At 49.2% G+C, this 20,676-nt stretch overlaps 7 protein-coding genes across 7 annotated transcripts, besides 4 other annotated features; 4 read left to right on the forward strand and 3 right to left on the reverse strand.

Moving 5' to 3' along the window:
* Nucleotides 1-403: 403 nt before the first annotated feature.
* Nucleotides 404-1,608, reverse strand: FPSE_09464 (uncharacterized protein; the record flags this gene model as incomplete). The annotated part of the gene is made up of 3 exons (XM_009262581.1): nucleotides 404-913; nucleotides 1,011-1,083; nucleotides 1,133-1,608. The coding sequence occupies 3 exons, from the start codon at nucleotides 1,606-1,608 to the stop codon at nucleotides 404-406; spliced, it is 1,059 nt and encodes a 352-aa protein (XP_009260856.1).
* A 708-nt stretch (nucleotides 1,609-2,316) lies between these two features.
* FPSE_09463 (uncharacterized protein) lies at nucleotides 2,317-4,119 on the forward strand (the record flags this gene model as incomplete). The annotated part of the gene is made up of 4 exons (XM_009262580.1): nucleotides 2,317-2,550; nucleotides 2,598-2,622; nucleotides 2,720-3,806; nucleotides 3,861-4,119. 4 exons carry the CDS (start codon nucleotides 2,317-2,319, stop codon nucleotides 4,117-4,119), a joined length of 1,605 nt encoding a protein of 534 aa, XP_009260855.1.
* A 716-nt stretch (nucleotides 4,120-4,835) lies between these two features.
* Nucleotides 4,836-5,204, forward strand: FPSE_09462 (uncharacterized protein; the record flags this gene model as incomplete). The annotated part of the gene is made up of 1 exon (XM_009262579.1): nucleotides 4,836-5,204. One exon carries the CDS (start codon nucleotides 4,836-4,838, stop codon nucleotides 5,202-5,204), a length of 369 nt encoding a protein of 122 aa, XP_009260854.1.
* A 1,374-nt stretch (nucleotides 5,205-6,578) lies between these two features.
* FPSE_09461 (uncharacterized protein) lies at nucleotides 6,579-9,953 on the forward strand (the record flags this gene model as incomplete). Its single annotated transcript, XM_009262578.1, has 7 exons — nucleotides 6,579-7,008; nucleotides 7,063-7,158; nucleotides 7,212-7,339; nucleotides 7,393-7,887; nucleotides 7,941-9,087; nucleotides 9,138-9,326; nucleotides 9,376-9,953. 7 exons carry the CDS (start codon nucleotides 6,579-6,581, stop codon nucleotides 9,951-9,953), a joined length of 3,063 nt encoding a protein of 1,020 aa, XP_009260853.1.
* A 586-nt stretch (nucleotides 9,954-10,539) lies between these two features.
* Nucleotides 10,540-10,567: a microsatellite.
* A 78-nt stretch (nucleotides 10,568-10,645) lies between these two features.
* Nucleotides 10,646-10,707: a repeat region.
* Nucleotides 10,708-11,381: 674 nt separating this feature from the next.
* Nucleotides 11,382-11,432: a repeat region.
* Nucleotides 11,433-12,308: 876 nt separating this feature from the next.
* Nucleotides 12,309-12,861, reverse strand: FPSE_09460 (uncharacterized protein; the record flags this gene model as incomplete). Its single annotated transcript, XM_009262577.1, has 3 exons — nucleotides 12,309-12,579; nucleotides 12,631-12,725; nucleotides 12,787-12,861. The coding sequence occupies 3 exons, from the start codon at nucleotides 12,859-12,861 to the stop codon at nucleotides 12,309-12,311; spliced, it is 441 nt and encodes a 146-aa protein (XP_009260852.1).
* A 420-nt stretch (nucleotides 12,862-13,281) lies between these two features.
* Nucleotides 13,282-13,337: a repeat region.
* Nucleotides 13,338-14,191: 854 nt separating this feature from the next.
* Nucleotides 14,192-14,739, reverse strand: FPSE_09459 (uncharacterized protein; the record flags this gene model as incomplete). The annotated part of the gene is made up of 2 exons (XM_009262576.1): nucleotides 14,192-14,263; nucleotides 14,602-14,739. The coding sequence occupies 2 exons, from the start codon at nucleotides 14,737-14,739 to the stop codon at nucleotides 14,192-14,194; spliced, it is 210 nt and encodes a 69-aa protein (XP_009260851.1).
* A 3,519-nt stretch (nucleotides 14,740-18,258) lies between these two features.
* On the forward strand, nucleotides 18,259-19,474 carry FPSE_09458 (uncharacterized protein; the record flags this gene model as incomplete). Its single annotated transcript, XM_009262575.1, has 4 exons — nucleotides 18,259-18,532; nucleotides 18,585-18,787; nucleotides 18,835-18,885; nucleotides 18,944-19,474. The coding sequence occupies 4 exons, from the start codon at nucleotides 18,259-18,261 to the stop codon at nucleotides 19,472-19,474; spliced, it is 1,059 nt and encodes a 352-aa protein (XP_009260850.1).
* Nucleotides 19,475-20,676: the final 1,202 nt, after the last annotated feature.

Here is a 20,676-nt window from a genome sequence, read left to right on the forward strand (position 1 = left end):
TCTAGGCCTGCCAAGCCTAGTGGGTACTGTACTGAGCTTTAGAGAGCAAAAATAAACGACAGAAGCGTAGAGTCTAAACACCATAAGCTGACTTGATAATTTCATCTGCCATGCCTCCAGCGGCCAACCTTTCTGGTACCCTGATGTAAGTGTGGTTATGGCGTAAAGAGGACCAATCGCCTAATTTACTATGAATTGTAGTGCCTCGTTCAGCTTGGAATTCGAGGCTCAGTAGCTGAACGTCTGGGATCGACGATTACAAAATATCCGACTCTAGGTATGATACTCACTTCATCTTTTAATCATCTCTATAATTTATAATCAACGTGTTCATCAGATTCAGATTCAGAATCACAATAATCATACATTCTTTGTCTCATTTATTCCTAACTAAATCTGCCTCTCAAATACCGAGCGCTTCCCTACGGCTCTTACTGTTGGTATCAAGATACGGCGCCTCGCCCAAGCTGCACACTCTATCACCAGCTCGTGCTGCGTCGTAATCATAGGTAGCACAGTGAAACGTCGATCTATTATCCCAGATGGCGCAGTCATTCTTGCTCCATCTGTATCGGACCTGAGCATCGTGATTCTGCGTGACCAGGTTGAAGAGGTACGCGAGGAGAGTGTCGCTCTCATCCTTGGAAAGTCCGTTGATGCGCTTGGTAAAACCCTTGTTGACAAAAACTGACTTCCAGCCTGTTACTGGGTTTGTTCTGATTAGAGGATGAACGGATGTGAGTTGCTCGCCCTGGTTCAGAGGGGAGCCACGGATGCCCTTGCGGATAGGGTTGCCGAGACGGCGTGCTTCATCGTGGAAGAATGTCGCGTCGTGAGTTGCAGTCAGGCCTTCGAGGAATTTCTTCATGGGACCTGAGAGTCTATCGTAGACCTCGTATCCTGATGCCCAGAGCTGGTTGAGTTAGCAAGATGCCTGCAGTAAAGACAAGATATTTGAAGCGCCAAGAATAGCTTCAGTATTGCTTGTCAAGTGTAAATGGCTGACATACCGTATCACCACCAGTCGCTGGTAGTGTATGGATCTTGAGCATGGCATAATCTGAGGGGACCTTTTCAAAGGTACTTTGCAAGGTTAGTATACTTTGTCTTAGTGGTATGCGTTTATACGCACATATCAGAGTGCCAACCGGCGCTCGCAAATCGGCTCACATCACTCAGTTGATGTGTCAAACCGCCACCCTTCTTTTGTTTCTCACTCGAGATGACACTGATCTGATCACCAAGTTCACTCCCCTCCTCTGTGAGCGGGTGAACATGCAGACCTGAACTAGTAGGGCACCCGGCGAGGTCTGTGAGTCGCAGCATAAAGTCCTTCATCTCGTGAGGAGTGACATCCTGGTCCTTGAGAAAGACAACTCCGCGTTGAGAAATTGTGACAGCAAGGTCTCGAATGTGTACATCATCCCATTTCAGCAGGTCTCGGATTTGAAGACCGTTGAATTCGCGACCGATGACTGGGGTAACGTCAAGTTGGGAGTAGTTGTCAAGACTGCCCGTGTAAGTCAAGGGCTGGTCCAGGCGTGGTCTGCTCTGGGCATCTCCGCCGAGAATATGACCAGGGAGGGTCTCGATTGCGGCTGAAGGCATGATGATGCAATATAGGCTCAAAGTTGAACAATTCAATATTTCTGAATTTGACCGAGAGATAGGATGAGATGCGAACACAGTAATTATGTGAAGCTGCACTTATTCAACGCCCCGGAGTCTCTTTCGGAGGACGACACTACAGTGATAAATAATAGTCAAGGCCCAGCAAGTTAGAAACCAGACTAACCCCAGACTGAGCGTTGGAGCTAAAACGTACAGGGTCGAATCACGACTCAGTGCTACTCCCCGCACTTTAAGACGACATCGGGAGTTAGGATGGCATGCTTAGACTGGGAGAATTTCTCGGAGAATCTACCCCAGTTCCCAGACGAGGCATGACCAATCTCGTGGTTTGGGAGACTGCTAGTGCTCGTGAAGAGGGTCGCATTGACATTGATCTCTCTGACAAGTTCAACGCTTGGCGGATTGATGACCCTGTACCATGAGTCTCGAGGTTACCAGATTTGGCTTCATGTCCTTATGGCGTGCGCGATCGCGCCACACCTAGTAGGGGGCGCTATTGTTGATTTGTATGTATCCCGGAGACTCTTTCGGTAGGTAGTGGCCATGACTATGGTCAAAGTGTAGATGCTATTGTGTTATATATCTTGACCGAGGCCCCAAGTTTGTAGATCTTCAGCGACTAGCACTTGGACAAGTCTCTACCACCTCAAATCAACTCAATTGGTTACCGCGAGTTGTTCCAATATGGGTAATCTTGACATTGAGACCAGCTCGGCGGTTGCTGAGCGCACGTCGGTGGATCATATCGACAAATCTTCAGTTGGAGTTGGCCGAACCGAACTGAGCCATGCGCTGCCACCACACGCCGACTACGAAGGCGGCCATCGGTGGGACCCCGCGGCTACTTGGACCCCCGAGGAAGAGAGAAGAGTCGTTAGAAAGACTGATATAAAGCTTTTGAGTTGGCTGTGTCTTATGGTAAGTTCATGTTTTGTTGTTTGGTCAACCAACTTACATGTCATTAGTTCATTGGTTTGCAATTAGATCGGGGTCAGTTGCTTTGTTCCTTCATCATCGGCCGTGGAAATATGTTCGATGAGGTCTGATGCCGGAGTGATGATCTCGGCCTTGCTGACGTTGTAATCAGGAAACCTCAGCAACGCCCTCGCAGACGACCTTTTAACAGATCTCGGACTAGATCCAGATATCTATAATAACGGTACAACGATCCAGGTTTTGTGTTTCTTGCTCGCCGAGTTTCCTGTTCAGTTCCTCACCAAGAGATATGGCTTCAAAAACATCCTACCCACCCTCATGGTTTGCTGGGGCCTCGTTTCAACTTTTCAGGCCTTCATGACTGGACGAACCTCTTTTTATATCACTCGAGCTCTGATCGGGTTTTTTGAGGGTGGTTTCATTCCTGGTGTTGTCCTTATGGCGACCTACTTTTACACATCCAAGGAGTTGTCGATTCGACTAGCCGCTTTCTGGTCCTCGCTCAACGTAGCACGTGTCATTTCAGCTCTCTTGGCTGCTGGAATACTCGAAATGCGAGGCGTTGGCGGTAAGCCCGGATGGTTCTGGCTGTTCCTCCTCGAGGGTGGTCTCACCGTTGTTATTGGCCTTGTTTCGATGATCTATCTCCCAACGTCTCCCACGGGCACCAAGTCTGTCATCTGGCGCAAGTCGTGGTATACCGAGCGCGAAGAGGTCATTATGGTCAACCGTATCCTTCGAGACGATCCCGCCAAGGGTCTTACGGCATTGAAGGAGCCGTTGACATGGCAGGACGTCAAGAATGCATGGACCGACCCCTCGCTCTGGGGGTTGTACTTCATCGGTCTTATCGCATACATACCAGCATCGCCCGTGCAAGCGTACCTGACTTTGACATTGAAGAGAGCTGGAAAGTTTAACACTTTGGCCAGTAACCTGCTCACGGCGCCTTCGGCAGCGCTTCAGATCTTCACCATGCTTGCGCTCGCTTATAGCTCGGAATACTTTAACGAACGAACATTCCACTGTATTTTTGGAGAGATTTGGTCTCTTCCATTGCTCACAGCGCTCTTGACTCTTCCCGATGAAGGTCGTGAGTGGGGTCGGTTCTCCATCATCACCCTCATCTCGGGCTACCCCTACTTTCATCCTCTGGTATCTTCTTGGATTTCAGAGAATTCTTTTGATGTGAAAAAGCGAGCAGTCGCTTCCAGTACATACAACGTTATTGTGCAGATGTAAGTACTCTTTGTTCTTTTGATCAAACGAAAAAAAAAACTAACAACAAGCAGGGGAAGCGTTACCTCGAGTCAAATCTACCGAAAGTGGGATGGACCGTACTACAAGACCGGAAACAAGGTTTTGATCTCGATTCTGTGTCTTTCTATTGTTGTGTTTCTTGCTCAGAGGCAATGGCTTGTGTACCTGAACAAGAAGAAGATCGAGGTATGGGAGCAGATGACTCCAGAGCAGAAAGTCGAGTACCAGACGGACAAGGAGCAGCGAGAGATTGACGGAAACAAGCGACTTGACTTCCGATTTGCTTATTAAGATTGTATTTCGAGGAGTAATATAAGGTAGTAATTGTATACCGAGGTCTATACTCTGTATCGAAAAGGCAGTTAGTTATCTGTGGATAATCGAAAAGCTGGCCTCAAGCTTTAGGGTACAGAAATAAACAACCTAAGATATCTGATCTAAGCAGCATAAGCTGACCTAATAATTTCGTCTCTTATGTTTTCAGCTGTTGATTCTTCTGATACCCTGGAGGCTCGTTATCTGTAACTGAAACCGGTATCCGAAAACATAAAGTATCCGCTCTGTTACTGACCTATTGATCCCCCGCGTTGCACATTTAAGGTTTTGATTGTTGCCAATTTTAGGTGATGTATCCGCTGTCTTCGGTCGAGGACTCCAAACTTGGGTCTCAGAATTAGTGCAAGGACCCTTTTTCCATGGACTGACTGGGTTGGGTTGAGCTGTTGGCAGTTGGAAGAGAAGGAAAAAAAATTAGTCATCCCCTCGGCCTGTAACCATCGCGAAGCCTTTGATCATTGTCTCAAAAGTTAATTCCTTTCAACAATCAAGCGCGTCTGTCTTGTACCAGCTATCGTGTTTCTTCTATCGAGTACCGCGCCTCTTATCAGCTCTTGTCTCTATTGTACCAGTTCTCGTCTCTCGTCTATCAGCTCTCGTCAACTGCCTCTACCTATCTTGCGATAAATCTTCAACCAACCACATACCTACTCACCGTTCAAACTATAAAGATGGGCCTTTTCGGACTCGCTACTACCGGCTTTGTCGGCGCCTTACATAGCTACATTATGTTGCTCGAGGTTGCTCTTTGGACTACTCCCCGCGGAAGAAAGACCTTTAAGCTCACACCCGAATTCGCCGAGCAGACCAAGACCATGGCTGCTAATCAGGGCTTGTACAACGGCTTTCTATCCGCTGGTTTGGTTTGGTCTCTTCTCCACCCGAACCCTGTGTTTGCGAAGCAGCTGCAGATCTTCTTCAACGGCTGTGTCGTAGTTGCTGGTGTCTTCGGCAGCGTCACAACCGCCAACACGCGTATTCTCTACGTTCAGGCCGCCCCTGCTGCTCTTGCTCTTGGACTTATTCTCTTGGGTATTTAGAAAAAGTAGGTGAACTGGACGGAAACGGCATCTTTTTTACCTGGGCAAGGTTGCTAACTTGCTGGTAGTAATATTATTATTACATTTACTAGTCTTGACTGACCCTGCCTCTTCTCTTCTGTGATCTCTGGGAACGGAACGCGACCGCCGACTCTTATGCTAACCCTACAGGTAGATATTTTTATCCCGATTTGCGAAGAAAACATCGGTGAAGGATATTGCTCTTTCCGACAGTACGGTTTGAGGGATCGACAGGGCATGGTGTGTGCACCATCAAGACCATCAAGACAGTCAACAAGCAGTTATTGGATCACAAGTACATACATATAGTAGTACAGGCGATAAACAAGCATCTGTTGACTTGTAGTTTATGCTGAAAAGCGGCATATTTTGTCTGCGGTCTTCTTTCGGAATTGGTAATTTAATGCGTCTTTTTTGTCAACGGCTTGTGATACCTCTCGCCTTGCTGGGGTTGTACAAACCGGTTCAATAGGAAGTCAGCCAAGCTCCTGCAAGCCACTTATTCGTCACGCGATTATACTTCTAGAACGAACATGGATCGATTCGGCTTTCTGCTTGAAGTAAGAGCAATTATTCAGGTGACGTAATGAAGTCTGTGCTCTGAACAGTTCGAATAACAATACAGAGATACAGAGTACTGCAAACAAAAACAACTCATAGCTACCGGGCGACCAGGTTGATATGACCTCAACGTCGTATGCAGACCCTGAGCTATCCATGACGATCGCCTGATGCCGCATAGCCGAATTTCTCTTAGACGGGAATAACCAACTTTGTTTTCTCGGTTCTGACGGATGTCAGCCTTCGGCACCTCCCTCTCAGAAAGCCAGTAATATCACCTTGTACAGCATAGCTTGAAGCCGCGAAGCAACGGAACCTGTTGGCATTGGATACTCACCAGCCCCTGCCGATTCGGTAGCGAAATATCGACTTTCGTTTACTTGCTTGCCCCAGAAACTTTACCACCCATTGCTCAAGCCTCGAGTTTCCTGGTGTGAGCGGGAGGGATGTGATCAACGCACATCTCAGCTTCCCTTCATGGTAACCGACTTTTCGGAACACTCGGCCAGCATGGAAAAAAATATCGCTCGCATGTCATAGAGTCGTCGCGAGCGCGAGGGTGCAAGATTATGCGTTGTTGCGTGTGGTTACAGTTTCGACTGACGACGCAAATTGGAAGAGCTATCTCAATGAGGCAACGAGCTGTCTGCAGGATGCAGACACAATAAATACACCTCGTTGCGCCTCCAGAAACAAGGTGTACTCCAGTGTGTTTGCATGTTTGTTGTTTACTGGACTAGCATTCGCACCTAGAGCTCTTGTCTATTACACTTCTTCACGGGTCGATTCATCATGTCGAATCTGTTCCACCGTCGCAAGAGGGACACTGACGATGTCGAATCCAATGCTGGCAGGAGAGCCTCTCGCGCCTCCAGAGCTCGATCTGCCAGCATCGTCCCTGATCCTGACCTTGCTGAGTATCCCGCTCTCGACCACTACATCAGCAACTACCGCGAAGACCGCCGTCGAAGTGTAGCTGATGGCGATGAAAACGGAAAGACCAAGAAGAAGCATTGGTGGAGTAGTAGTAGCAACGACCAAGAACAGTCCACCACCAAAGCTGGTGTTTCTGAGGCGTGGCTCGAGACTGATCTATCACTCGGTTTATCCTCCGAAGAAGTTGAGAGGCGCAGGAAGGTCACCGGATGGAACGAATTGTCATCTGAAAAGGAAAACATGTTTGCCAAGTTCCTCGGCTTCTTCACTGGTCCTATCCTCTATGGTGAGCTACAACCCGTCTGTCAACCCATGGGAATCAACTAACCACATGTTATAGTCATGGAAGTCGCTGCTTTGCTCGCTGTAGGCCTAGGTGACTGGGTAGATTTTGGCGTAATCGTCGCCATTCTTCTCTTGAACGCCTTTGTAGGCTGTAAGACCTTCTCAGTCTGAACTATCTCTCGAACAACACTAACCATTCTATAGTCATCCAAGAGAAGCAAGCTGCCGATATCGTCGCAAGTCTGAAGGGAGATATCGCAATGCGTTGCCATGTCGTGAGAGATTCTGTCGTGCAAGAAATTCTCGCTAGAGAATTAGTCCCTGGCGATATTGTGAGTTCTTCTACCTGGAACGATATACCAAAATGATGCTAACATGACCGTAGCTCATCATTGAAGAAGGTGGCACTGTTGCAGCAGACGCTCGACTTATCTGTGACTTCACCCGACCCGAAGACTTTGAGATCTACAAGCGACTTAGAGCTGAAGACAAGCTGGACCGGAGCGACGAGGAAGATGACATGGCCGAAGATGACGGAGCCAACGGAGATGCAAAGCACACCGACGATAGCCACGCGCATACTCACGGAAATGAGCCCCTGGATTACCGAAGCCGCCCTCTCGCCGCCGTTGATCAATCCTCCATCACAGGAGAGTCACTGGCTGTTGAGAAATATCTTGGCGATATGGTCTACTACACAACTGGCTGCAAGAGAGGAAAGGCCTTTGGTCTCGTGCAAACAAATGCCAAAGCATCTTTCGTCGGTCGTACAGCCGATCTCGTCCAGGGTGCCAAGGACCAAGGTCATTTCAAGGCCATCATGAACAACATCGGTACCACTCTTCTAGTTTTGGTCATGTTCTGGATCTTGATTGCATGGGTATGTATTATCTCATCGCTGGAATTTAGGTCACGTCTGCTAAGTATCAACAGATTGGCGGTTTCTTCCACCACATCAGTGTCACAGCTCATGGCTCGCAGAACTTGCTGCACTACGCCCTTGTTCTTCTCATCGTCGGTGTCCCTGTCGGTTTGCCTGTCGTCACTACTACGACCCTGGCTGTCGGAGCAGCCTACTTGGCCAAGCAAAAGGCTATTGTGCAAAAGCTTACTGCTATCGAATCACTCGCTGGAGTTGATATCCTGTGCTCAGACAAGACCGGTACATTGACTGCCAACAAGCTCTCAATCCGAGACCCCTTTGTCGCTGAAGGAGAGGATGTCAACTGGATGATGGCATGCGCAGCCCTTGCTTCTAGCCACAACCTAAAGACACTGGACCCCATTGACAAGGTCACTATCCTCACGCTCAAACGCTACCCCGAAGCCCGAGAGATCCTCAAGCAGGGCTGGGTAACAGAGTCCTTCACCCCATTCGACCCCGTCTCCAAGCGAATCACCGCCATATGCCGCCTCGGTCAAGACAAATACGTCTGTGCAAAGGGTGCTCCCAAAGCTATCTTGAAGCTTCTCGGACCTGGATCTGAACATCTCAGCGAACTTTACCGAGAGAAGGCCCAGGACTTTGCTCGTCGCGGTTTCCGCTCTCTTGGTGTTGCTTACAAGAAGAATGACGGCGACTGGATTCTTTTGGGACTGCTTTCCATGTTCGACCCGCCCCGCGAGGATACCGCTCAGACTATCATCGAGGCTGGACATCTCGGTGTTCCCGTCAAGATGCTTACAGGAGATGCCATCGCCATTGCCAAGGAAACCTGCAAGATGTTGTCGCTGGGCACCAAGGTCTACAACTCGGATCGTCTCATCCATGGTGGCTTGGCTGGAAGTATGCAGCACGACTTTGTCGAACGCGCTGATGGCTTTGCCGAAGTCTTTCCCGAGCACAAGTACACTGTCGTTGAGATGCTTCAGCAGAGAGGTCATCTCACTGCCATGACTGGTGATGGTGTCAACGATGCCCCCTCTCTAAAGAAGGCTGACTGTGGTATTGCTGTCGAAGGTTCTTCGGAGGCTGCGCAGGCGGCTGCTGATATTGTCTTCCTCGCACCTGGTTTGAGCACAATCGTACTGGCTATCAAGACTGCCCGTCAGATCTTTGCCAGAATGAAGTCGTACATCCGTAAGTACAGCCCCCTTGTCCAAGACCGTGCCAAGCTAACTGTCCTCTAGAATACCGTATCGCGCTTTGCCTTCATCTCGAGATCTACCTCACCCTCTCCATGGTCATCCTCAACGAAACCATCCGCGTCGACCTCATCGTTTTCCTCGCCCTGTTTGCCGATTTGGCTACCGTAGCTGTGGCTTACGACAACGCGCACTGGGAACCTAGACCTGTAGAATGGCAGCTCCCCAAGATTTGTAAGTACAACCAAACTCAGTGTTTATTGCAGAGAACTAATATCCACAGGGATCATGAGTGTCATCTTGGGCATCCTTCTGGCCATCGGCACATGGATCATCCGAGGAACAATGTTCCTTCCCAACGGCGGTATCGTCCAGAACTTTGGAAGCGTGCAAGAAATCCTCTTCCTCGAGGTTGCTCTCACGGAGAACTGGCTCATCTTTGTTACTCGCGGCGGCAAGACATGGCCATCATGGCAACTCGTCGGCGCCATTCTCGGCGTCGATATCCTGGCCACTCTCTTCGCCCTCTTCGGCTGGATGTCCGGCATTGGAGAAACTGGTGCCATCCACGACAACTTTAAGCAGAGCAGCAACGGCTGGGTCGACATTGTCACCGTTGTCATCGTCTGGCTCTACTCTTTCGGTGTCACTGTCGTCATCGCCATTATCTACTTCATCCTTAACAAGATTTCCTGGTTGGATAACCTCGGCCGAAAGGACCGTCGCAACAAGGATACCAAGCTGGAGAACATCCTCGGACATTTGCAGAAGCTTGCTATTGAGCATGAGGTGGATGAAAAGACTGGAAAGAGTAAGTTCACTCTGGCTGAGAAGGTTGCCGACGACGATGAGGATATCTAAGGATGCTGGCTTTGGTTACTATAATGGTCTTTATTGAGTTGGATGGTTAGATGAGTTGGATGAGTTAGTGTAATGTTCCGTTTCAATGTATATATGTTCGGATTTAGAGGATTGGGTTGTTATTCGTTCCTTTGTGAATACAGTGATTCATGGTACTTCGTTTCCCTGGTCTATATATAAGACGCTATAGTCATGTTCTGCACATTCAGAACCTTCCTCCTACACATCAATTCCTTGATCCTACCACGCTTCCTTACCGAACCATCTTTCTTGAACGCAACAGACTCTCCCGCCGACCATAGCACCACACGGCTGCCAGTCCCAATTACAGTCATATCGACTCAAGCAGAAAGCAAGCAAGTGTGTTTTTGATGTTTTTAATTTTTGGAACTCATACCCGACTCCGACAAGATCAAACTCATACAAAACAATCCTCCCATTCCGTCCCTCTCATTGTAACCCCGAATCAACATCTTCCAGACCACACCACATGTCCACCATCCTTCATTCCCCACTCTACCATCCATCATTCATTATTCCCCCATTCCTCCTCTTCATTGTCAAGACCCAACCACCACCATTAGTGTCCTCCTCCTCCTCCTCCTCCTTCTTCTTGAAGAAGTGGATGACGTGCCGGATAAGGCCGCACATCTTGAATGATCACAGGCCACCACCCCGTGCCATTCCAAGCAGAGTTCTCTTTTCTTCTTAACAGTCTCTCACCCTGAAATCGGTTTGTCCGGAGCTAGGGTTTCGGAGAATTTGACACGTCCACAAAGGGATCTTGGTTTGCTGCGACGCTGCTTCGAGGAGCTATCCAACAAAGACCGCGAATCCTCAACCATTCCTTTCTGGTGTCGAATTCCGGTGACCAGTCAACAAAGGAATCACGTTCGGATCGTGAAACCATACGATCTGCTGCCAAACGGCGCGGCAACAGATTCGTAAGGAGCCGATACATATTCAAACTCTTCAAGAAACGCAGGAAGCGCTATCTCGAGGGGCCGCAGCACCAGTGATGCTTCGTCACAGTAAGTAAAGACACCATAGGAGTGAAGAGGCCAACAGTCGCAGCCCGTGTGCTATAAGCACCACCACGATGCGCCTTGGTATGCGCCATTGCAATGGTCGCACCAATGGCTGCATCACTGCTTTCGAAGGGGGCATGCCATCAAGACCACCTCAAGATCAGGTACTGGAAGGGTGCGCCGCAGCTTTGTCCGAAACCATGCTTCTGGTAGCCACTCCTACACCTCGGGCCAAATGAGAGCTGATAGGCAACAGGTGCCCATGCGCCAAATGAGAGCTCATAGGCAACAGGTGCCCATGCTTGCAGAAGGTTGATCTGGTTGCACTGTTCATTGCACTTGGGCATCTTCGTCTGAACATGGTTTATGTTCAAGGTATTGAACTTGTATTAATACAAGTTACCTGGTTGATTCTGCCAGTAGTCATATGCTTGTCTCAAAGATCAAGGCAGAAATATGTCTGGAAAGCCCACAGGGCCGGCACCGCGTTGCAATACTGCACGACGCCGGGAGCCGTGCTCTTCATGAGATTGCCCCGATACTGCGGACACGGGAAATCTTCGTCTGACTTCAAGAAGGCCAGCCCTGCCAGCAAGCTTGTTGATCAGGTCTTTGCCTTCCAGCCATATCGAATCACCTGGTATGTGTGTGTGTGCTGGCAAGTTGTCCTTAGCGAAAAAAAGGAATAACCTGGTATGAATCCACGCAAATTGAGACTAGTAGTGCAAGAGAAGCACTGGTACCGAAAGTCAGGTCTTGATGAATAATGTCGAGAAGCGAGCAAAGACTTGACTCAACTGCTTAGAACCGCGCGACCGCACCAGTGCAAAGAGGGAGCCGAAGGGGTGCCTGCAGCACTGAACAATACCATGAAAGCAATTTATGCTTTTTGACCTTATCAACCCGAATGCTTGGTGCTGTAAATTGAAAGGGGCGGGCGCACCAGATGAGAGCTGATATGCAACAGGTACCCCTGGGTTGCCCTCAGGGGCTTGGAGAACTTGCAGACTCAAGGAGCTAGGAGGCTCACATTGCTCGCTGCATAGCCGAGATGGCCATTGGCGAGCGAGAGACCGCCTATGCCTCCAACAAGATGACAATAGCATCGTTTGCCCAATCAGATCAGCGAGCGTGCCGTGTGCAGGAGTCCCTGTTACCATTTGAGCTTCCCTCCAATGAAACCATTCATCTCCGTGTCCTCAAGGTGCATGAGAGTGATGAAAAGACCCTATTTGTATTAGATACTATGAAATAACTGGATTTGTGGTCATTGGTACCTCCGGACCCAGCCACGTTTTGGCTTGTGCGAACACATTGGGTGATCAGATCAATTCTCGGGATGCAGTTTCGTCCATGCCTTTCGATCGGCTTGAGTGGCAATGAGCAAGCAGACTCGAGGAACTAGGAGGCTCGCATTGCTCGCTGCATGGCCGCGATGGCCGAATCGCGAATGCCAGGAAGCTCCATTAAGACGTTGACAGACTCGAGGAGCCAGGAGGCTCGCATTGCTCGCTGCATGGCCGCGATGGCCATTGGGAGCGAACGAGAGACCGCCCATGTCCGTGTCGAAATGTGTGACACGAGGCATGTTCGTTTGCCTGAGGGATGTGCATATGACAACTGTATGTCACACCAAGATGCGCTCGTACTGTAGACGTGAGAGTGTTCTGTTGAGCTTCCCTCCAACAGCATCACTCATTCCCTGAAGACACTTTCCAGAGAGGAGAAGAGTGATAAACAGGCCCTGTTTGTATTAGATACTATGAAATGACTGGATGTACGAGTAAAATGGGAAAGACACTTACCTCGGTGAGGGCGACCCTCAAAGACACTAAGAGGGGGCAGGATGCCAAACGTTCGGCCTCGGTGAGCTGTCCCATTTTGTCGTGCTCAAAATAATATAATATATACGCCGGGTTCCATATCATGTCGTCTGCAAATGACGCAAGCGACTGGCTGTCGTTTGGAAGATAAACTTCCTCGCCAAGCAATTTTCAGCTTATAAAGCTATTTGATCATCGTCTGATGATAATGTCGATGGCGCCAATGTTTGGCCCATGTCCTGTTCTGGATCTTGTCCGCGTCTGCCCGAAAGCGCAAGAAACTGTTGCAGCTTTATAGCTGCTTCTGGTACCTATGATATGAGTGTTAGGTAAAAAGGCTGATGAAGTGTTCTTGAGCAACTCACAAACAATGAATGTCTGTAAACACCCGGAGGCTTCGACGGAACCCCCCACCCCCAAGACTGAGGGTGCGAACCAGGGCGGGAGCCAAAGTTCTGACCTCATCAATATATATATAAAGAAAAAGAAAGACACGAAGAGAACGAAAAGGAAAAGAAGAAAAGAAGAGGAAAAGACCGAGTTTCCAGTCTATCAATATATATAAAAGAAAAGAAAAAAAGAAGGAAAAAGCAGGAACAGGAAAAGACCAGTGTCCTTGAGGATGACTTAAACAGACGGACTCCAAAGCACAATGCGCGAGGGACAATAAACCCGAGGAGTTTTCTTGGGAGGTCAAGGGTTTCTTGCTGAGAAGGAAATGAAGGAAGTTCTTATTCTCCAGGTCCCGACCCGCCCTGAGCTCGACAATGCGGCATCTCTTCATTCATCGCATTGTGTTGATGAGCCTGAAGTAAGGTTAGTTTTGGGGCACAGAAAGTGATGTAGGTTGGATGTGCTACCTCGAGATGGACAAGAATAGGCCTCGGCTTAGCGTCTTAGCAGGCGATTCCTCCATGAGCTCGTACAGATCAACGGATTTGCTGTTGCGCTGGGAAGCCCCCCGACAATGTTGCCACGCTGAGAGGGGGTTTCTTTCTTCCAGAGCATCTCGTCGATGAAGCTAAAGTAATGTTAGCTTTGGCGCGCGGAATGAGAGGATGGTGGATGTCTTACCAATCCGACACGAGTTCCTCGTTGGGGAAATCGAGGCGAAGGACGGCTTACCCTCAGCAGATCGTAACAGCACCGACATGCTCGGCGTTCTCAACCGACCGCTTCATTTTCGACTGGTTGTCCGGTCCAGGGAATGGCTCTTCGTAGCCGGCCAGAGTGGGGTCTCACCTGGCCGGAGCATTAGACCGGACAACCATCCTCTTCATGCTGAGAGAACTGCCTCAGGCTCGATATCATCCGGTTCCACGGCGCCGGCCATACCGGGGGCCTCGACGGCCGATTTCTTCTGCGCGGGCACCGGCCCCAACCTCTCTCAAGAGTCATGCTGTACTGCCAATCGCCGGGTGGTCTTCTGTAGATGAGAGTCTCGCCCCTCATCTACGACCTGATGTACGTGATAAACACGTACTCCTTATCGCTGGAGCTGTTGTTGAGCTCAGCAAGGTTCCCACCGGAGCATAAAAGCTCGGCTCGTTGCGGGCTATGTTGGCCCTGTCTTCATGTTGGTGATGAACATGGATCGCGTTGCTGAAGCTGTTGTTCAGCATGGGTGAAGGTGGCAAGAGACTTGCTAGGCCGTCGTTTCCTGTCCCCAAATTGACAAGAAGGCCACTTCTTCTCCGGTGCTTGAAACGCTGGTAGTCAACACCGGCACAAGATGGGTACCTGTTGGGTTTATTGCGTCCCTGCATCTGGGATCTCTCTCGCATGTAAGCGATGAACTCGGTTTTCTGAGGGCGGAAAGCGTAGTTCAGCTTGGAAAGTGTTTGACGGTTTGATTAAAGCGATCGGGAGTCTCTGGGATCTCTCTCGCATGTAAGCGATGAACTCGGTTTCCCGAGGGCGGAAAGCGTAGTTCATCTTGGAAAGTGTGCCGGCAAGAGCATAGTAACTAAGTTTGTCGCCGGCTACTTTTGAGTTCGTAGTTTGAAGTTGAGTTGATGGACGATGGGACGTGACACTCGTCCATGATGACCGCGGCATCAGAGATTTGCGGGGCCTGACGTTCTCTAATGCCGCCGCGGGTCTCTAATGCGCAAGTCTGCAACGGACCAGGATGGAGTATCAAGTCTCTGCCGCGACTTTGACACCGGCTCCATCTGAGATATGTGGTCAGCTCGCCTGGTGGACAGAATAATTTGGAGGATGCTGTACTTACGTTGGCGTTGATTCAGAGCCGCGAATAGCTTCGATATCTCTCTGGCGCTTCCAGCACTAGTAGGCATGCAGATGATAGAGAGGATGCACCAGTGATAGGCAAGTCTTTTACGAGATGCAGAAGACGATGTCTGATGAAATGGTGATGGAAAATGTGTTTTGTTTATTTTCTCAGTGTTGTGGAAGAGAGGAAAAATTAGTGGAAAGAAAAAAACAGGTTTGTGCGTAATACAGGTTTTTCTGACCAGACAGGGTTGGTGCGTTACCTTGGCCCTAGGACTGCCAACCCCTCGACGGACGAGTTGACGGCTGGTTGCCAGGGCATACAAGATGAGAGTAGTATTGGAGTGCCATGGACAATGGTTTAGTGGTCATCAGTGGTCTAGTCAACCTGGTATAGGGGTCTATGGGTTGTCGGTACAATAGTTGATCACTATATCACTACCTATTGTCCGCTGGAGCATCAATACACAGTCGAACAACCCATCCAGAATTAGTTAGACACCACGCCTCAGGGTATCAGAACAATAGACATGGCCGCTGGAAGCAAAGGAGACGAAAGTAATGGGCCAGCCTACACTACCTATTAGACCAGACTTCATAAGCCTTTTGTTTCTGTACTGTAAGACTTAGACTAGAGGCCACTAGACGACCCTCTTGTAGTGGACGCCGATCCTAGCCCACCGCCAAGGGTTCATATGCCGAGGTCTAGGGAGAGATAAAATCCGGGGAAGACAGGGGTTGTTCAAGACGAGATCCCAAGCTACAAGCACGCCATCGGTGAAAAACATAGACCAAGAAACATCTGTTTACTATAGGGAGTGTCTCTTATTTGCTGGGTTTTCTATCCCCAACTCAGTACTTACCGTCAGACAGTGTCTCTCTTTGTCTCGTAACTCTTTGAAGCCATGACCCCACCCTCAACCTCGTCCCCAAGACCTCCGAGAAATGCTCCAGCAGCATCTCGTCAGAAACTCGCAAGACGAGCCTGCGATTCGTGCAAGGTCCGCAAAATCAGATGTTCAGAAACGCCCCCCTGTACTGCATGTGAATCATCAGGTATAGAATGCACCTTTATTCGTATGCAAGGCACCAGAGGCCCGAGGGGACTTCGACCCAGGACGCTGGACAAGATTGAGCGGAGACGAAAAAACAGTACTTCTAGTCCAGATGATAATCTGACTGTTGTTACTGCCAAAAAGTCACCTTCGCCTGTTGACGAGGTAACTTGTTTGCTTGACATACTCGACGTCTACTCTGAAAGACTCTACCCCATCTGGCCCATCGTCGATGCAACTGATCTGAGGAACAAGATCCAACAGGATCCTACCCAGGGAGGTGCAGCTAGACTCCTTGCCAATGCTGTAGCCCTCGCTGCTATTGCTCAGCTCAAGCTCGATACTGCATGGCAGCCAAGGGTGGAGGACGCCGAAACGCGACTAAGCGAGGCGCTGGGTCCCTTGGATGCTTTGCGGATTTCCTTCTTTCTACACATTTATCACGAAAATGCTTCTCCTGGTGGAACCAAGTCTCTCATCTATCTACGCGAGGTCATCACGCAAGCGCAGATCTTGAGGCTCGACCGCGAATCTACCTATGCTTCTTTGTCTGAAGCCGACCAACATGTTTCGCGACGCATTCTTTGGCTTTTGTTCGTCACGGAGAGGTATGAATTCCTGAACACAACCGAGTTCCATTGTCACTAACGCATGCACACATAGGGGCGTCGCGCTTCTTCACAAGCTGCCCATAGTCCTCAAACCCAACATCCTATTTCCCTGGTTTGGAGGCGCAGATGACCGCGCAGAGGTTCTCCCGGCTTTCCTGAAGCTGGTGCATCTATTCTGGGTATTTGACCAAAGCGGCATCTTCGAGTTACTGCACAACTTTGACTCGGACTCGGATCTACCTAACATGGTTTCCGTCGCACAAAACTGCCTCGAACTACTGCAGCAGAAACTCGTGGACTCGGCCGACAATGATGATTGGGGCCCGATCAACGAGGTCCAGCGCGCAGACATGTTTGTCACGAGGCAGTGGATGCGCGCTGTGCTATGGCGTGCTGCGCTTCGCTTTGGGATCGTCACTCCGAGTATGAACCCAGTGGATATAGCCAAAGACTTTCTCAGCTTGGTTTCTGAGCTTCCCAAGACTGCGCTCGAGTCTCACGGGCCGACACTGGTAAGTTTCTTACATTGACAGCATTTCGCAACACTTGCTTACGATCGAGACAGGAGTTTAAAACATTCGAGATTGCCACAGCGGTAATTGACGCCATGGCAAGCGACCACTCAATAACAGATGACCGATCCGGCCAAGTCCTACATCAACTACGAGACATACTATCATCTTGTCGGGGAGGCAATCGAACGCTACTTTCGCTTCTCACGATACGAATGGATGCAATCTTCAACGCGGGCCGCCTGCTCGAGGTATCAGACGGCGACGCAGTTGCATTTGAGACGAACCCGCCGACCTCGTTCCCAAACACAGCCGAGCTCCTAACCTCGCAACCAAACCTCACGATGCCGACGTACCAGTTCATGGAGGACCAAGCCTCTCAGATTTGCTGGCCGCCGTTGGACCTCGGCTATCTCGTCCGATCACCTTCGCCGCTTACTCGCATGTTGTTGGAGTCGATGCCCCGCGATGTTGCAGACCAGGATCAGCAGCAAACAGTACGACAAATAATCGAGACGTGTACATGAGTTTCCCTAAGAACTTTAGGTTTGAGGGGGTGATTTAGACTATGTGCATCACAATCTTAGCCTTGGTTCTTGGAACAACCGTGTCTTGTTTGGTATGCACCTGACGCTCTGAAGATGAGGGGAACACTGGGCTAATGGTGGAATACAGGGGCCCCATTGCGCCATCGTTGGACCCCTGTTGTATCAATTCCCCGCCCGCTGCAAGTCAACTGCAGAGCATGGTCAGCACAGTGGCAAAGAGTCAGAATATTTGTCTTGAAGTCTGTTACCCTTGTTGTACGAGTCAAGTTTACTATTAGCACAATACTCTTGTCGGTAAAACGTTTCATTTCTCTACGCAAAGGAATCGGCGAACTGTTAGTATCCATCTGACAAGTTAAGCTTGTTCAGTGTAAGTCCATCTCCACTCTACGCTCGTCTCCGAGAATTACTCCGCAACTTCGTATACTGATTCGGCTTCAAACAGAGTAACACAAACCACACAAAGAACACATCATCATCGAAATTCATCACAATGGCTTGGGCTGAACCTAGAGATACTGGCATGATCTACCGCCGCCTCGGGCGCTCTGGACTCCATGTGAGCGTCATTGGCCTGGGTAGCTGGTTGACATACGGCGGCTACTCTGAAGATGAGCAGGCGTTTGCTTGCATGAAGAAGGCGTATGATCTGGGAATCAACTTCTTTGACTCGGCGGAGAACTACACTGCTGGTCAGGCTGAGGTTGTTATGGGGAAGGCGATTAAGCATTTTGGCTGGAAGCGAAGTGATCTTGTCATTAGCACAAGTGAGTTTTGTTCATTTGACGTTTCTGGTTACTATGCTGACAGTCTTCAAAGAGATCAACTGGGGCGCTGTTAATGGAGAGATTCTTGTCAACAACCACGGTCTTTCAAGGAAGCACATCATTGAGGGTTTGGAAGCTTCGCTGGAGCGACTTCAGCTACCATACGTGGACATTGTCTACGCTCACAGACCAGACAGACTTACTCCCATGGAGGAGACCGTCCGCGCCTTTAACTACTTGATTGATAACGGCAAGGTAAGTTGAGAAGACGTTAGTTGATAACCGGAATACTAACTGGTTAGGCCTTTTACTGGGGTACTTCAGAATGGTCCGCCGATGAGATTGCTGAAGCTGTAAGTTATAACCCATATTCTTTATGTCTATTGAGAACAAGCTCTTACAATACAACAGGTTGGTATTGCACGCGACCTCCGCATGATTGGACCAGTCGTAGAGCAGCCCTTTTACAACATGCTAGTCAGAGACAGAGTAGAAGGCCAATTCCAACGCCTCTACGAACGCGTCGGTCTAGGCATCACCTCATTCTCCCCACTCAAGATGGGTGTCCTCAGCGGAAAGTACAACGACATCGTCGACGGCCAACCACCAAAGGACTCGCGCTTCGGCGCCAGCAAGGACCGTTTCGCAGATTTCATGCGCGGCCAGATCGGCAATGACGACTGGAAGACCGAGATTGAAAAGGTTCGCCAACTGAAGCCCATCGCGGACAAGCTGGGTATCAGCCAGGCTCAGCTTGCCATCGCGTGGTGTTTGAAGAACCCCAATGTTACGAGTGTTATCACTGGGGCTAGTAAGCCTGAGCAGTTGGAGGATACAGTTGCTTCGCTCAAGGTGTTGGATAAGTTGACTCCTGAGATTATGGAAGAGATTGATGCTATTACGGATAACAAGGTCAAGCTGGATCCTGCAAGGCAAGACTAGGGTGCTAGATGTGTACACAAATAAAAGAGGAACCCATGTTTACCAGCTGTTACGCATCGAATTGTGGATGAAAATGACATGGCACAGTGATGAGTTGTACAGTGAATTCAAATTCATTGGCTGACAACGAGGAACAATATCATCCAACCTACCAAGTAAATTGGAAATGAGGCGACCACTCAAATGTTACCTTCACTGCAATTTTAACCTCCTCCTCGGGTCGAAGCTATTATTAACATCAACCATATCGACTATATATACACCTTACCATTGTTTCTATTCTGACATCTTTTCACTGCAGTTTTAACCCCTTCTCGGTTCAAGTTGTTGTTGGTACTGCGGCCCAATCCTGATAGTGAATTGTAGTCGCGCACCAACGGTGTTCACACTGAAGGCTCACGAACGTTTTGACTACATTTTAACCCCTTCCTGCGGTCTAAGTTTACGTTAATATACCCTGCAGAGCATACGATTACTTTACGTTTGGGCTAGGTCAGATGACCGCTTTATGTGATAGATTATGTGATTTAATTCATTCGACCTAGCTGTGTAACCTTTATCCTGTATAACGCACTAATCTTCTTTAGATTATAACCCGCGAAATCAGCCTAAGCCGTAGTCCGGTTATCTTGTAGATCTATTTGGAACTTGCGCTTGTTGACCTCGCTGGCCTGCCATAATAGGTCGTCGAACTAGTCCTTATATAGTGGATCTTTTCTGATTAGTATGAGGAACTCTTTCTGTTTTTTTGTTGGCCGACTGCGGCTTAATGCGACCTCTAGCCTCTCTAGGGCTTCCTTCTTAGCTTCTAACTAGCTAGTATAGTTATCGCTGGTTTCTCTGACTAACAGGATTAGGGCGTAACTGAAGATAGCTGCCCTGATACGCTAATTATCGCTTGACTGGTTAGTCCAGTCTGTAATAGCCCTTGCTAAAGTATAGATGGTATGGTTGCCAGCTGGAAGGGTAGGTCCAAAGAAAGATGGAAGAGATGACTCGTGGAGGTAGGCCCGGCGATAGCTATGTAGGCCCCTTCTCTTTGGCATGACGTTTGATTCGGCTAAGATGGGGTCAGCAATAGGGGTCAAGGTGGGATAAGCTGGGCGAGATAACTGACATGGAGAGTCGGATTTGGCTAGTAATTTCCTAGGTTGTGCTAGAAGGAGAAAAAGTGGGTTGAAGAGTAGGTATTGCTTTTCTAT

This window comes from Fusarium pseudograminearum, chromosome 2, assembly GCF_000303195.2.
Source record: "Fusarium pseudograminearum CS3096 chromosome 2, whole genome shotgun sequence".
Lineage (NCBI taxonomy): Eukaryota > Fungi > Ascomycota > Sordariomycetes > Hypocreales > Nectriaceae > Fusarium > Fusarium pseudograminearum.